This window comes from Pristiophorus japonicus, chromosome 16 (assembly GCF_044704955.1).
Source record: "Pristiophorus japonicus isolate sPriJap1 chromosome 16, sPriJap1.hap1, whole genome shotgun sequence".
In the NCBI taxonomy this organism is placed as follows: domain Eukaryota; kingdom Metazoa; phylum Chordata; class Chondrichthyes; family Pristiophoridae; genus Pristiophorus; species Pristiophorus japonicus.
In genome coordinates, this window is record NC_091992.1 from 130,639,083 (window position 1) to 130,656,699 (window position 17,617).

The 17,617-nt window shown below is 43.1% G+C and overlaps 1 protein-coding gene across 4 annotated transcripts in view; it reads left to right on the plus strand.

Annotated features, from left to right (window-relative positions):
- The window catches only part of helz (helicase with zinc finger), a 295,601-nt gene that overhangs the window by 243,520 nt on the left and 34,464 nt on the right, over positions 1-17,617 (plus strand). For all 4 annotated transcript variants that reach the window (XM_070857885.1, XM_070857888.1, XM_070857887.1 and 1 more), the window contains exons 25-29: positions 8,079-8,274; positions 10,144-10,226; positions 12,179-12,668; positions 15,053-15,272; positions 16,602-17,109. In XM_070857885.1, coding sequence (XP_070713986.1) covers positions 8,079-8,274; positions 10,144-10,226; positions 12,179-12,668; positions 15,053-15,272; positions 16,602-17,109 — 1,497 coding nt within the window. The remainder of the gene's footprint in view (positions 1-8,078; positions 8,275-10,143; positions 10,227-12,178; positions 12,669-15,052; positions 15,273-16,601; positions 17,110-17,617) is intronic.

Genomic DNA, 17,617 nt, shown 5'->3' on the forward strand with positions numbered 1-17,617 from the left:
ATATTCCAGCATATTCTAGCCTAGCTAGAGAGTTATAAGGTTGTAGCATGATCTTTTTGCTTTTATATTCTATTTCTCTATTTATAAACCCAAGTAACCCATATGCTTTTTAACCTCCAGATCAACTTGCCCTGCCATCTTTAAGGAATTGTGTATATGGACACCAAGATCTCTCTGTTCATCTACATATTTCAAAATCCTGCCTTTTATAGTACACTATCTTTCCATATTAGTCCTCCCAGTATTGCATTACTTCACACTTCTCTGCATTAAACTCACCTGCCATGATTCTGCCCATTTCACCATCCTGTCTGTCATCCTGAAGCCTATAACTATCCTCATCAGTATCTACTACTTTGCCAAGTTTCGTATCATCTATAAACTTTACAATGCTGCTCCCGACACCTGAGTCTCGGTCATTTATAAAAATTGAAAAGCATAATGGACCCAAGCTACCCCTTGGGGAACACCACTTCAAACCACCTCCGAGTCTGAAAAACATCCATACACCACCCCTTGCTTCTTGTCACTGAGCCAATTTTGTATCCATACTGCCACGTTCCCCTTAATTTCATGGGCTTCCATCATCTTAATAAGTCTCCTGTACGGCACTTTGAATGCCTTCCGAAAATCCATATATATAATATCTACTGCACTAGCTTGATGAACCTCCTCCGCTAATTCATCAAAGAATTCAATCAAGTTAGTTAGACATGATTTGCCTTTTAAAAAATCCACGGTGGCTCTCCTTGATTAGCCCACGCCTTTCCAAATGAAAGTTTATTGTGACTCTGATAATGGTTTCCAATAATTTCCCCACCACCAATGTTGGGCTGATTAGCCTGTAGTTTGTTTCCTGGTTTATCCCTCTCCCTTTTCATTAGCAACCCTCCAGTCCTCGGGCACTACTCCCGATTCCAATGAGGATTGAAAGATTGTGAAAATGCCTTTGCTACTTCTGCCTTTGCTTCTTTCAGCAATCTAGGATGCATTCCATCTGGACCAGGTGACTTACCAGCTTTCAGTAATGCTAATCTTTTTAGTACATCTTTATTACTATCCTGTGCATAACTTCCCTCTCTTTTAGTGTAACCTTCATGTCATCCGTTTCCTTTGTGAAGATAGATGCAAAGTAGTCATTTAATACTTTAGCCATGTCCTCTGCCGCTACATGAAGATTTCACCTTAGGTCCTTAAATGTCCAACTTTTTCCCCAGCTAACTGCTTGCACTTTATATGTTTGTAAAATATTTTAGGGTTCACTTTAATGTTGCCTGCTATTCTTTTCTCGTAACCTGACTTTGCCTCTCATATTAATTTTTCAATTCCCTCCTGTACTTTCCATAATCTTCCTGGTTAATATCTGAATCTTGCTCCTGACATTTATCATATGCCTCCTTTTTCTGTTTCATTTTAACTTCTATTTCCTTTGTCATCCAAGGTGCATTAGCTTGGATGCTCTACCTTTTCCTTTTCCTTTCAAAGGAATACGCTTAGTTTGTACCTGAACTGCCTATTCCCTGAATGCCCTCCATTGCTCAGTTACTGGTTTACCCTGAAATCGCTTTTCCAGTCTACCTGTGTTAGCTCCCTTCTTTAAATCACTAAAATTAGCTGATTGAGTTACAACTGGGTACAGCTCCAGTGATGAAATGTCTGTAATTGAACATTAATTGCTTTTAATTTTCCAATTTCACTCGCCATAAAGAATAGTTAGTAAGAAGTGGCAATTTCACAGTATTTTGGAATTGGAAGGTGTCCCTTCTAGGGATGAGATTGTAATATATTATCAGGAAGGACGGAGGGATTGTCACACTGCATTTAACCTGGCCTGGGACTGCTTGAATGCTAATGCTTGGTGCAAAAAAAGTAGAATTGTTCTGTGCCTCAGTGCCAACATCCTTCCTTTTACAACATGTCCCCATTCTCAACAAAAAGTATACTTGAAATTAGTGACTGAAACAACATAAGCGAAGATAATGGATCCAAATTGCACGTTCCTGCTTCTCTGTCATCTTGACAAAATTGAAGAGTTTAAAACTATAATTGGATTTCTCTTTCATCTTATAACAATTCTTTGGTGAAATGGCAGAGAAGGGTGGTGAACATATTTACTGGAAAGTTATCACACAGCAGTTTCAGCTGATTTTTATCTATTAAAATACTCAAGGAACTAATTTTATTTTCCAGTTGAAGATATACTGTCATTATTTTAAAAGTGCATCGCGATAAATGTTGTCACCGATGAGGCTGACCATAACTAGTGCTCAAATTATTCAGCAAGCCTCGTTTGTGAGAAGATCTTTTGTTAGATTGCTGGGCAAGACTTTGCCCGTAATGTTCGCAGGTGGAATAGCTTGCTAACACTTGCACTCCCAACAACCAGCTACTTAAGTGTTCAACTAGAAGTATCGGGGCGATCAAGTCCACATTTTCAATACTATGTCGTGTCACTTGTGCTCTTTCATCCAGCCAGAGTGTCTTATTGAAATGGACATTTATTTTGTTACTTAGTGTAGTGACATTTAATGTTCACAGCTGAAGTGAGTATAGGTTTCGTCATCTCCACTTTTTGAGTTCATGCAAATGGGGGAATTTGACCGTGTTATTTTTATGTTTTTAAATACACTAATAAGGAGGGCTAAACGTGCTTGCAGAGAATCTATGCCGATCGGTAAGCGGAATACACAACTCAACTGGTGCGAGAGCACACTTCATGACAGTGCAGTGCCAGGCTGGCAATTCCACACACGCCATTTTTCATGCAGCTAGTTGCTAATCTTGACTTTATTGGGGAAAGCAGGGGGAGTTGCTGATCAGAAAAACTGAGACAGGGAGATCCAACAGTCCAGTGTTCGCTCATGTGCTTCGATGAGAAAAGTCAGAGCTGCGATGAAAAGGAGATTTGGCCCGCCAAAACTCATTGCTGTAGTATTCCGGCTCTCCCAGATCCAACGTATCCCCGGGAGAAGGGCCATTGGAGCGGAGAGTTAGCCCAACTCTTGCCCAGCGAATGTCCTTAAAACCCTTACTCCAGGTAAAAGCAAGCGTAAGGCCTGCTTTTACCAGCGTAAGAGTTTTAAAAGTTTTAAATATTAAATGTTATCACTAATTTTTATATTAAAAACCTTGTCCATTTAGGCAAGTTTATTTTTAATCTTATTAAAACATTTTTAAAATATTTTCAAAAAAACATTTTTTTTCCTAAAACATTTAATTCAATTTCAATTAATTTTGAATGTGTGTTTTTTTAATTTGTTGTGTTGTGTTGTGGGGGGCATTCTCATTGATTGTAATGGGAGCTTGTACAAATGGAACTCGCCATTATTATCAATGCGAATATTACATTGTGATTGGTGGTCCAGGCCCATGTGATCCCAGGATGTGCTTATGTTCCTGGGATGCATGGGCCTCTGCACTAGGCTGAGAATGGAGGCCTTGGACTGGAAGTGTTCATTCCTCCGGGGCCACCAGGTACTTTCGTTTTATTAAAAAAAAAAATTGGTCAGAGGCATCCACCAAGCCTCTGATCGCAATTTTTGGCCAACTGTCTCTGCTAGCCTGCCTGGTGGATTATTCCAGACGTTTATTATCCTTTGTGACAAGACGTTTCCTCTGGTACGAGTTTTAACTTTATGTTCCACTAGTTTATACTCAAGCCCTCCACTATTACCATCTGCCTTAATTTAAAGCACTGTTCAGGGTTTTCCTTAGCTTTTTAATTATGCAGTTCGGCGACGTTTGCATTTACCTCCTCCTCGATAGAAATGGAAATTAATTTTTTATCCTTTTCCCTTTGTACTTGGAATCATTTTCCTGAAGCTAGTTAGAGTGTGGGGTTGGCAGAGCCCTGGGAGTGTGCTGCCTGCCACCTTGCCCACTAACCTGGGGAGTGGGGCATTGTGATTGGATTGAATCTAATGAAGCTGTGGTCACTTGCCCAGGTGTTTCTCTCTCCCCCCCCCCACAACATGGATGCCTGAAGCTGTGTTTGAGTTACTGGTTACAAACTAGATCAAGTCATCAACTACACCTAGTTTCCTCACTAACATGCTTTGTGAGGAAAGATTCATTTATAATATCAACAAATCTTCCAGCTGATCTGCCCTCTACCTACACCAGATGGTTCACCATTGGCCCAGTGAATTCCAGAGAAATTAACATATACACTGCCTAATCCAGATGCTTGGATACCACAGGACACGATCAACAAAAGGAACCAGATCATGATTTAATTTTAATTTTATTTGTATACGTTTTCATTTGATTGTACAATTTATATTCTTGATGCCCATTTGTAGTGATTTTTCGTCCAGATGGCATTGGTCCAAATCAAAAATAGTCTAAATGCAGCTGCTTTCGTAATTTGTGCTGAAAATGCCTTCCCACAAAAGGCCCCTTGTCCTGGAGCACTATAACAAGTGCCAGTGATTCATTTCGAACCATTGGCTTGAACTAATTGAATCCCAGTAGCTTCAGCTGCAGCTACTGCACTAAAATCACATCTCTGCAACGGTTACATTTTCATTAACAAATACAGCTAAAATCTCTCTCCTATTCTACTCCACCTTTCCTAGAACCCTTGTAATCTTTAAGCTGGATTTCTGCTCCAGCATTCACATACAATCATGTATCAGAAGTGCCTATAATATCTAATTTCTCTAATGCTGTGCAAGACCTTAAGTTCTATTATTTTATTTCTAACACTTCTTGCAATAACATAAAAACATTTTAAGGGACTATATACATAGTACTACACAGTATTTACAGCACAGAATCCGTCCATTCAGCCCAACTGGTCCATGCCGTTATTTATGCACCACACGAGCCTGCCCCCCCCTTCATCTAATCCCATTACCATATCCTTCTATTCCTTTCTCCCTCAAACACTCGCCCAGCTTCTCCTTAAATGCATCTATGCTAGTCACCTCAACCACTCCCTGTTCCACATTCTAACCACTCTCTGTAAAGAAGTTTTTCCTGAATTCCCTGTTGGATTTATCAGTGATTATCTTATATTTATGGCCTCTGGTTCTGGTCTCCCTGCAAGTGGAAACCTCTTCTCTATGTCTACCCTATCAGGTCACCCCTCAGTCTTCTCTTTTCTAGAGTAAAGAGCCCCAGCCTGTTCAATCTTTCCTGATGGTTATAACCTCTCCGTTCTGGTATCATCCTAGAAAATCTTTTTTGCACCATCTCCAGTACCTCCGCATCCTTTTATAATATGGAGACCAGAACTGTGCACAGCACTCCACCTGTGGTCTAACCAAGATTCTGCACAAGTTTAACACAACTTCCCTGCTTTTCAGTTCTATCCTCTAGAAATGATCTCCAGTACTTTGTTTGTTTTTGATAGCCTTATTAACCTTCATCATTACTTTGTGATTTGTGTATCTACTCCCAATTCCCTCTGCCCTATTCCGGCACTTATTTTATATACTTGCAGTTTAAGATTATTTTCCCCTTATAATCTTGGTCTTAACCTTTGGCTATAGTATTACAGAATCTATAGAATGATACAGCACAGAAGCTGACCATTCGGCCCATTGTGCCTATGCCGGCTCTTTGATAGAGCTATCCAGTTAATCCCGCAACATTTTCCCCTTCAAGTATTTATCAAATTCTATCTTGAATATTCGACTGTGGTTAAGTTCCCTGAAGGAACTGCACACAGAATTGTCTAATATAACTCGTAGCTCAATTAGTTTAAATCCTTTCCATAAGCTGCCTCAATATTTCCTGTCACTCTCTGAGATGAAGACCATCCTTCCTACAAAGCTTACCGTCCCCATGGACAGCCAGATCAGCCATGATCTTGGTGAATGGCGGAGCAGGCTCGAGGGGCTAGATGGCCTACTCCTGTTCCTAATTCTTATGTTTTTATGTTCTTCCAGCTGTTGATGAATGTCAACCTCTCCCTTGTGCACAGACCCTCCAGCCACATGTTGAGTCCAATGATAAGACCTTTCTGGTGAACCCTTCAGCACTGGAGGTTGCCCCAATATTATTACTTTTGCACCTTTGCCTCGTAGTGCATTTATCAATTGTTTGTAGTTCTCTTGTAAGAGCACAGACATTTTATCCGTAATATTATTTTGTACCTAAATGCAGTGCACCCGCAGGCCCAGACCTTTCACTTTTCATTAGGTTGTGCACTCAGTCCCTAGATCCTGCACCCTGGCCTGGAAAACATAAAACTACTCCAGGCAGTGCCTCAGCTCCACAGGTCCAGGTGCCTCACGATGAAGCCACACCGCCTTACCTGTTTATCTGTCTTTGCTGGAGCCGCTGCCCTGGTAATTCTCCCTTCCTTCCATGCAGCTTTCATAATTTAGGGTCAGACTGGAAGGTGTGACTGTATCAGTAATGCAGGTGTTGATGATCAGAGTATCCTCTCAGTCATCCAGCACTGCAAGTCTGTTAGCTGACAAAAACAATCAACGGTAGAGAAAGAACTAGAAACCTCACGGGATTCTGATTTGCTGTTGTCTTGTTGAGGAAGACCATCATAATTTACCAGACAGCAGATCTACTCAAGCTCCACACATGGATTTATGAAAGGGAAATCATGCTGGACAAATCTTCTGGAATTTTTTGAGGATGTAACTAGTAGAGTGGACAATGGAGAACCAGTGGATGTGGTGTATGTGAGCTCTCAAAAGGCTTTTGACAAGGTCTCACAGAGATTAGTGTGCAAAATAAAAGCACATGGTATTGGGGGTAATGTATTGATGTGGATAGAGAACTGGTTGGCAGACAGGAAGCAAAGAGTAGGAATAAACGGGTCCTTTTCAGAATGGCGGGCATTGACGCAAGGTTCAGTGCTGGGACCCCAGCTGTTTACAGTATACATTAATGATTTAGATGAAGGAATTGAATGTAATATCCCAAGTTTGCAGATGACACTAAGCTGGGTGGCGGTGTGAGCTGTGAGGAGGATGCTAAGAGGCTGCAGGATGACTTGGACAGGTTAGGTGAGTGGGCAAATGCATGGCAGATGCAGTATAATGTAGATAAATGTGAGATTATCCACTTGGTGGCAAAAACAGGAAGGCAGAATATTATCTGAATGGTGACAGATTAGGAAAAGGGGAGGTGCAACGAGACTTGGGTGTCATGGTTCATCAGTCATTGAAGGTTGGCATGCAGGTACAGCAGGTGGTGAAGAAGGCAAATGGCATGTTGGCCCTCATAGCGAGGATTTGAGTATAGGAGCAGGGAGGTCTTACTGCAGTTGTACAGGACCTTGGTGAGGCCACACCTTGAATATTGTGTTCAGTTTTGGTCTCCTAATCTGAGGAAGAACATTCTTGCTATTGAGGGAGTGCAGCGAAGGTTCACCAGACTGATTCCCGGGATGGCAGGACTGACATATGAAGAAAGACTGGATCGACTAGGCTTATATTCACTGGAATTTGGAAGAATGAGGGGATCTCATCGAAACATATAAAATTCTGACGGGATTGGACAGGTTAGATGCAGGAAGAATGTTCCCGATGTTGGGGAAGTCCAGAACCAGGGGTCACGGTCTAAGGATAAGGGATAAGCCATTTAGGACCAAGATGAGGAGAAACTTATTCACTCAGAGAATTGTGAATTCTCTACCACAGAAAGTTGTTGAGGCCAGTTCGTTAGATATATTCAAAAGGGAGTTAGAAGTGGCCCTTACGGGTAAAGGGATCAAGGGGTATGGAGAGAAAGCAGGAATGCGGTACTGAAGTTACATGATCAGCCATGATCATATTGAATGGTGGTGCAGGCTCGAAGGGCCGAATGGCCTACTCCTGCACCTATTTTCTGTGTTTCTATGGACATGGTGCAAACTTTCACTGCAGATGTTCTCCTTCTGGATCCTGGGGTAGCTATGATGATATCAATTGTGACAAAAATAAGTAATGTGAAAACAGACACCCAATCGTGTCTTGGCGGGCCCTTGTACTATATACAATTGTACTTCCTTTTACATGACTAGCAGGTATTCTCACAGTAAATCAGGAATTGATGGAGTGCCATCAAACATCACAGGAACTTGGTATTGTCAATGTGCTGCGGTTAATCAGGATTGCCTGTCCTTGCAGGTTCCTTGGCCGAGTTACCAAGGCCGTTTTGCAGTTGATCCTCGCATTATGAGCCATCAAGCGGCTATGGCGTACAACATGAACTTGTTGCAGGCACACGGCCGTGGATCTCCCATCCCCTATGGTCTCGGTCATCATTCCCCAATTGGACTTGGGCAGCAACATCCAGAGAAGGAAAACGAACAAAGCAGAACAGGTGGGGTCCGGTTGGTTTGGTGCGAAAGCTGTGCTGTACACCGCTGATTTACTTCCAAATGCGTTCGGGTTATTGCTCCCTTTCAGCCTTGGCTTTTATTTAGCTAAGAGCGCACAATGGAACATGGCATTGCTCACGTAACAGGAGCATTAGCAGTTGCTGTCAAAAGATTTTGTCACTTAAAATTAGACTCTTAGGAAGAAAGAGTGCTTTAGTATTTTGGGAACTCGGGAGTGATTGTCGCTATTCACAGGCATGACCACTTTCTTCAGGAAGATCATGGTAGATCTAATGATTTTTTGGAAACTGTTAGTAACAGTGCATCAGAAAATGCTGTGTCCAATTTTAAACAGGAGTGGTAGATAATCCATGTAGATAATATTTCAAGGAAAATTTCAACAAAATTATGTTAATTCTGGAGCATGCAACCAATTGTGAAGTCTGGATACTCCTGGTGGTGATAGACTTGATAACAGCAATTCCATTTACATAGCATCTCCAATGGAGGAAATGCCCCAAAGCACGATGAAACTAACACCAAGCATTTATGGAAGAGCTAACTAAAGGCGTAGTCAGAAAGATAGGTTTGGAGGAAGCTTTTGATGGAGTCACAGGGAGAGAAGTAGCAAGGAGAGGTTGAAGGGGGAGTTATAGAGAGTAGGGCTGAGATATTCTGCCGTGCGGGGGGGGGGGGGGGGGGAGGAGGAGGAGGAGGAGGAGGAACATGGACCCCTGGGCTGGAGGGGGCTGCAGCAATTGGCCGGAGCGTAGGCTGGGCCACAGGCGGCCAGTAAGGAGGGGTTATGTTCAGTGGTAATGAGGTAAAGGCAGAGGCAAGCAACTGTCACACAAGCATTCCAACGATGCACAGGGGCAGTGCAGAGGTAGGGCTCAGTGTTGTCAACATATATCTGGAAACTCACTGCCTATAGACCACGTTACCAAGTAGCAACATGTAATGATAACAAAGGAGGGGACCAAGAACAGAACCAGGGAATACAGCGGAGAAAGCTGCAGGGCTGAGAGGAGAGGCCGGCTATGTTGGGACTGGTGGGAGTGGAATATGTGAAGGAAATCCATTGGCTGTGAACCACAATAGAGCGGCGGGAGGGGGATGGAGTAGTGGATCGTGTTGAACAATGCAGAGAAGTTGGGGGGGGCTAGAATTAGTGCACAATCGTACAGGATGTTGTTGGTGACTTGGAGCAGGTCAATCTCAGTGCTGCCAGCAGGGTGGTGCAAGCTGGATGGAAGGGAATCGAACAAGAAATTGCAGGATAGGGGATCGCAGAGTTGGCTAATAATGCAATCAAGATATGGAGTTCAGAGATGGGGTGAGAATTAAGAAGAGGTTATGTTTTTTTTTCAGGAGAATGTGCAGCAAATAGCATTGTTGATGTGTTGCTTAATAATATAATAGTTCAAATTCTGATTCTAATTCTGCGCTCTTAATTATAATCAATTAGAATTGTTCAACCATTGGTGGCCATGCCTTCTGTTGCCTCGGCCCCGAGCTCTCGAATTCCTTCACTAAACCTCTCTGCCTCTCTCTCTCCTCCTTTAAGTCGCTCCTTAAAACATACCTCTTTGACCAAGCTTTTGGTCATCTGCCCTAATTTCTCCATATGTGGCTCGGTGTCACATTTTTTGTCTTCTAATCCACCTGTGAAGCACCTTGGGACGTTTACTATATAAATACAAGTTGTTGTAAAATTACAGAATTATCCTGGGAACTGTAACACTGGGTGGGGGGGGGGGGGAGAATCTGGTGTAACAGCAGTTTTAAATGCATGGGTTTATAATGTGGTTCATGGTCAACATTTTGAATGTTTTATATGAAAGTTACAATTTTTTTTGCCAAAAATCCAGCAAAAACTGAGGGCAGTGCAAGAACTGAACAAAATAGGCTTCAAACTCCGGAGAAGAAACCACCTGACTCCAAAGAGAAACAGGTATGTGTGTGATTTTATACAACAGCCTGAAATAAGACACTTTTCTTCCTTGATTCTCTATTCCATTCATTGCTCGCTGGGTGAAGAAGAATTTCCTGCTGTCAGTCCTCAAGGGAGTTAAAGAGTTATGGGGATTGAGTCGTCATCATAGGCATCCCTCGGGATCGAGGAAGACTTGCTTCCACTCTTAGCATGAGTTCTTAGGTGGCTGTACAGTCCAATACGAGAACCACAGTCTCTGTCATAGGTGGGACAGATAGTCGTTGAGGGAAAGGGTGGGCAGGGAGCCTGGTTTGCCGCATGCTCCTTCCGCTGCCTGTGCTTGATTTCTGCATGCTCTTGGCGACAATACCAGCCATGATCTTATTGAATGGCGGAGCAGACTTGATGGGCCAAATGGTCTAATCCTGCTCCTATTACTTATGTTCTTATTACCGTTTACTAGCTCGAACCTGTGCCCCCTCGTTCTATTCCCACAATCTAAATGAAATATCCTAGAATGATTTTCTCCATCTTGTATGGACTCCTCTATAACGCCACCTCCTTTCCGTGCTGAAAAGTTCATGGTTCTTTAGCTTCATTAATGTCATTGGGAAATGTGATTGACATGAACCTGTTGGCTAATCTAACCTTTACTTTTGAGACTTCCAAATGAAAACCGGTTTGTAGATTTTGAAGCAGAAAGCCAGACGAGTGAAGTACAGTTACAACGTCCGAAATCCGGAGTCCTCGGAACCGAATCCGTTTCGGTTTTTGTTTTTTTTCTGGATTTCAGACAAGAAAATCAATAGTCTGAAATCCGGAATCCTCGACTGAATCCGTGCCAGACTTTGAGTTTTGCCTCAAAAATGTCCGGTTTTCAGACAATTCTGGATTCTGGAAGACTCCATCAGCTATGTGCAAAATGTCCGGTTTTCGGACAATTCCGGTTTTCGGAGTTGCGGATTCGGGGCGTTGCTAGACATGTATTGTTAGACATGGAGGGGTAGATTTTCAACTTGCTGCCCAGACACACAGCTCACCTTGAGCGTCAGTTGCTTGTTATTGCAGCTATCCTGATGTCTCATTTTTATTGATTTTAATGTTCTCACTCCTGAGCAGCAGGTTGAAAGTCTGCCCCACAGATTTGGAGCTTCAAACCAGTGCAAGTGGTACAAAGCCTCAACGTGCAGTTTTTGGCTGACAGCTGGATAAAAGACGCGTGATCGAAAGGGATGCAGACCATAAATTAAATCGCCCAGAGAGGCGCTGGAAAACTCTGTGGCACAATGCTAGAATATAGATCCCTGGACTAGGCAGCCAGGGTTTAAACTCCCTTTGCAACTGACGTGGTCACTCTGGGTTCGCTTGGGGATGATTTTGCCAATCTTGCCTTGATCTTGGAAAAGAGGGGCGGTTGGGGAGGGTCTGTGTATCCCACCCACTACATGCTGCCAAGTTCAAGGTGACTGTGATTACAGTCACGCAGACAGTCCCAATCAAGTTGGGTGTACGTTTTTGATTTGGGTGTTGCAAAAGACAACTGGGTATATTTTATATTCAAAAGAAAATGTTTCATTCAGATAGTTTAAAAAGAACCAGTCCAGGAAATATTTCATTATTTTCCATTGTCTTCGTTATCCAACTGTTTATCCTGATGAGAAAGGGATCCATTGTCTGTGATCATCAAACCAGTTGATGTTGAAGCCTTTGTTCAAAAATCTACTCGTATTTTTTTACCATATATCACTGTTTGCTGAAAACTGGATTTTTAAGCTGACTTAAATTTACTTTGCATATTAAACACTGATGTTACCAAAATATTTTTAGGTTGTTGTAATGTTGTCATTTAAAAAAAAAAATGAAACGATTGCAGCTTAACCCTAATGATCTGTTTCTGTAAGTTAATAGTTACATTACTGATGATGCTTGTATTTTCCTGGATTTGACTCCTGCTCTTTGATCCTAATTAGGCGGAGCCTGAGTTGCTGGCACAGAACAGGAGCCCTGAATCACACTCCAATTTAGGCTATCCCATTTCTAGATTTCACCGAAAGGACAATCTCAGTCAAAGGCAGCTAAATTTCCATCTCGCTTCTTCGCATCCACCACCTGCACCTTACCATCACCCTTCTAATCGACAGTTCCCTCATCAGCCCCCGGTACCTAGGCAACAGTATCCAGTACAGCAACATCAACTGCAACAGCAACATAATCAATTGTCACAGCAACAGCCATCGCAGCTCTCCCCTGCTTTTCCACAAGCCCCCAACCACACTTATTTTCCTTCTTCCCATTCTCACCCATCGCAGCATTCCCCAAACACCGATAGCTCATGTCCGGATCAGCCTCTGGAAGGACTGAACCCATTAAGGTCAGTTCCACACTTCAACGCCTCCCATACTCGCCCATTCAATTTCATCGAAGACAATACCTCAGGATCCGGGATGGGGGAAATTTTAGGTAAGCAACGTTTTGTGGGGGATGTGGGTGAATCTCCAAAGTGGTTCAAATGTGTAACGGCATCCAGCTTATCTTAAACATTTTATATACAATGCACAAACTGTTGGGTAAAATTGTGTTGGTGCAGCTTGTGTGCTTCAGTCATTTTAGGGCGTGGGACCTTGAGACCGGGCTCCCTCATGAATTGGCCAGTGTAAAATGTTGAGGATTGAGAAAGCTTTTAAAGTACCTCCAGGCTCCAGCTTTCTTCTGCTTTGCACCAAACACTCGCGCTGCACTCATTTCGTTGCAATTCCTAAACGTGTATCGTTCTACCTAAATAGCCAAAAAATACATTTCACGTTGAGTGTCTGCCACCCACTGAGAAGCAGCAAGCTTTGGAGAAAGCAGCAGCCACTTTTCAGCACCAGAAAGCTGCATCTCCGAACTACTGCATAAGATGTATCAGGGAGTTATAGTTTGATGCAAGATGGTTTGATTTTTAATTGGAAGTGGAGGGTGAGGAGGGGGGTGGGGGAAGTGTTAAGCAGACCTCCTGGGCAGCTTTGTAATTTCAGTGTTTGGTGATATGAAATGGCAAAAGGCCACCAGCAGCTCTCCTCAGCAGGAATCGGTAGTTTCACTCACCAAATTCAAAGTGTCGACTTTCAAACTATTTTTATGCCATATATACCAAAAGAACTGATTTTAAAGGCTTGCATTTCTATAGCACCTTTCACGACCAGCAGACATCCCAAAGCACTTTACAGCCAATAAGGTATTTTTTGAAGTGCAATCACTTGTCATGTCGGAAACACAGTGGCTCAATTTGCTCACAGGAAGCTCCCACAAACAGCAATGTGATAATAACTAGGTTAATCTATTTTAGTGATGTTGATTGAGGGATAAATATTTGCCAGGACACCAGGGATAACTCCCCTGCTCCTCTTCGAAATAGTGCCATGGGATCTTTTCCAGCCACCTGAGAACAGACCGAGCCTCCAACAGTACAACGCTCACCCAGTGCTGCACTGGAGTGTCAGCCCAGATTTTTGTATTCAAGTCCCTGGAGTGGGAACCCACAATCTTCTGACTCGGGCAAGGGTGCTACCCACTGAGTCACGGCTGGCAATCGCATAAAGAAGCCATTCCCACAAGTGCGTCGGGAGAGGCAGTGTACACATCGGCTCTGAAGATGTTGGCTGCCATCTGTTCTGCTGTAGGCACTTGGCCTTGCCTTAACATACTGTTCAGTACAGTTTCCTGATCCCAGCAACTAGAATACAAAGTTACAAATCATCTTTTCCACATACTTGACTAAGAAATACAGCATTAGTATGTGAAAAGTATCACAGGAGCTCATGCTGAGAGCTGGATTTTGGAGGAGTATTCTGTGTGCCAAACGAGTTTGCAACCTAGAGTTTTACTTTCAAATTGGAGGTTATCACACTTGTGCTTTTCGATCAGAGAGGACAGTTAATCTGGCAACCATGGACGTTTTTAATTTGAGCTGTTGATGAACCAATCCAGTAGCTGCACGGACGTAAGGCTTTATTCTGTGTTCATCTGTTCTGCTTTAATCTATTGGTGTACTCAAAATTTAGCATGGGACTACTTTCAAATAATACAACACACAATCATATACATCCTGTATGTGCCTCTGTGACTGGTGTCTGTCGATGTCTGTCTTGCTGATTGGTGCCATGGCTTACAAAATGCATTTTCTCTATCGGTATCTTTTTTAAAGATGAGTTGTAAAAATTGCTAACTTAAACATTCATGGGTGCGTAATGACTTTAATTGTTCAAACACCACTCCAGAACTTGACACCTAATCTAGGCTGACACTGCAGTGTGGAGTGCATTGTTGGAGGTGCCACTTTGTGGATGAGACATTAAACCAAGGCCCTGTCTGACTGCTTTGGCATACTTAAAAGATCCCATGGAACTATTTGGAGAGGAGCAGGGAGTTCCCCCAGTGTCCTGGCCAAAAATTCTCCCTCAATCAACACCACCAAAGACCGATGATCTAATTTTCTGTTTGTGGACCTTGCTGCTACTCTTGCTTACACGACTGCACTTCAAAAAGTAATGAGTTAAATTTGAAGCACCTTATGATGTCCTGAGGACTTCAAAAAGTGCTATACAAATGCAAGTTGTTCATTTATTCCGGGATCTGTCTGGAAGGAGTTTCTGAGCCCGACGTTGGGAGTTGAATTAAAATCAGTGAGACCATAGCTTTTAGGATGTTTAATGCTGTGTTTGTACTGGATTGCTTGGGGTAGTAATTGTTCATTCACCAATCCAGTTGATCATTTCATTAGTAATCAATATTTGAAAGATTTCAGTAACTTCTGGTCAGCAAAGATGATCTGAGTTTGTTTCAATTCTTGGTTTTGCTTGTAGATTCATTGCATACCAACACAGCTGAAGATCTCATGAGACAGCATTCAAGAATTCACCAGTGGAATGAGCATCCGGACTATGTCAATACAGGGAGTCCATCATATCCTCACCAGCTCGCTCACCCATCCCAGCAGCAAGTCAGGTATTCACAACATGCTCTCAAAGGGCAGTGGAAGCATAGCAATAACCCTGAGGAGGAAAATGGGCCGACATATCAAAGGTAACGTCTGAGCTGTGATGTGTCCAAAGCATTTTGAGGTTTGGTGCTAGTGTCTGAACAACTGTTGAACCTGATTAACACTGAAGCAGACGTTTCTAGTGCAGAGGAAGCTACCTGTCAAGATGACCTCCAGGATGAGACCTACCGTGGCCTTCTCCTGAAGCATTTGTCTGGAAAGGACAGCCATGTTTAAAATTGAAAATAAAACACAAAACCAACAACTTGTCGTGAGATAGTTGGTGGCTCAATTTGCGTCCAAGGTTGTTTTTGCATTTCCAACATTTAGGCACCAAAACATGGCGGCACTTTCATCTCCCCTCAGCTTCACGTTGGTTTCAGTGAGCAACAGGAACTGTGGGGAACAATGGATGGACAATAATATAACTTCCTGCTCCTCACCTTGGAAATGCATCAATCTGGAGGTCGGTCATAGTCCACATTGGTGCATTTCCCAGGGGAGGAAGTTAATATAGATGTTGTATGGAAAAAAAATAACTATTGCTGACTTTTTCAGTCGATTGCTCAACAAGACTGCTGCTGGGCTTTATCTGGTTTCTCTTGAAAGTCCAAGTTAAGATACAGTAGGTTTATGTGACTCCTCACAAAAGCAATGTCTCCTGGTTACGTGGTGCCTGTTCTGTTTTGTGCATCCAGTGTGGAATATACTGAGAGAAATGTCTCAGTAAAACAGCCATTTCAGCAATAAAATTGTTGCTCAACAATGCTGATTGTTGCGGTAAGGGGCGGGAATGAAGACAGCCCACTCTGAACTGTGCCAGGAGTTAATTACAGAACAGCATTGGCGCACAGGTCCCTCGCTCGGCCGAGGCAGGAGAAGCCAGGACGCGAGAGAAAATAACTTTGTTTGAATTGTCTGAGAGCTATAAATCGAATGCAGATCAGTTTGCCAGTTCCTTTTATCCTTCTGTATGTAGAATATTTGAATCATCGGCCCCTCCCTCCCCCCACAAAGTGGTTCCGCAAGTTTATCTGGTGCGTAGCTGAGCCAGATAGGTCAGGAAGGTCCCAGATTTGATCCCTGTTCTGTACTGTGTTCGCTGATCTCAACCGCTACAATTCACCTCCGCACCCCTGGGAGGGGAAATCCGTCCTGGGTTTTCATTCCTGATTACTATGCAGCGACCCCTGCTGGACCTGCATGTGTGAGCATGTCGGACGGAAATTGTAAGGAATTAAATGGATACTTGACGATCAGTATTGCGTTTTTACAACTAAAATCATTTAAAAACAAAGTTGGCCAGCAGCAGTTAAGGATTGGCGATAAAAGATTCAGGTATCAAGATGATAATTTGTGTTCTTTTCCTTCAGATTCCCAGGTTTGTTGAGAGAGATGCCACCTTCAGATCAGACTGAAAATAAAGAACTTAACGAGATGCCCCTTCAGTCCCGATTGTTGCAATACAGACAGATCCAGACCAGAAATCCCCCTGTACATCTTCCTGCAGCCAACGCAAATCACAACAGCCAGTATCCCAGTTTGAATGACAGTAACCCTTCCCTTGAACCCATCAACAACTCTGGCTTTCAGCAGCTGCCTCAGCAACCCATGTATAATCCCGCATACCCAATTCCTTCAGGACACACGCCACCACCTTCTTCAAAGTACCTGCAGCCTGAGGGCTCGTGGACGCTTCCCAGCATGCAACAGAACCACCTGCTGGGGCAAGGTATGCCCTACGGAGTTTCACCGTTGCCTCACAGAGCAGAACCACATCCCATAATGTCTCTACAGCACCAGCAGAACAGTAGAGAGGACTCATTTCACCCAATCTCTTCTCGGACAGTATCTGTTTCTTCGCTTCACAGCATAGAGAAGGTAAGGATCCCTTTGCAATGGCATCTAATCTGCTCTTCATCGATGGAAAGCATTGCCTTTCCTGCCTCTAGTTTACAGTTGGTATGTCTGCAGCAGTGCATCATTCACAATATCCTTGCGACTCATCCTTCTCACGTATTCATTTTAATTGCAGTGCCTCGTGATGATTTTCACAAGCCAGTGTCACCTTCTCATAGAACCTCATGTGTTGTTGATCAGAATATAGGCATTGTTTGTGAGAAGTTGTGTCAATTTCACATTCCTGTCGTCTCTAGCTTATGTGCCTGTCTAAGATAAAGCACCTCGCTCTTAAATTCACAGCAGCTCAACCTTCAGTGGTAATTGAGCTTGCCAAGCGTTTCATGTGCATTTCTAATCATACCTGTGGATGATCAAGTATTCTGGTCATCTCATGACTGCCCTTCCAGACTCTGTTGGAATGGTGTGATTAAGGATACCCTTCCTGTACTGGTGGCGGCTGCAATTGATATTGATGCAACTGAGTACC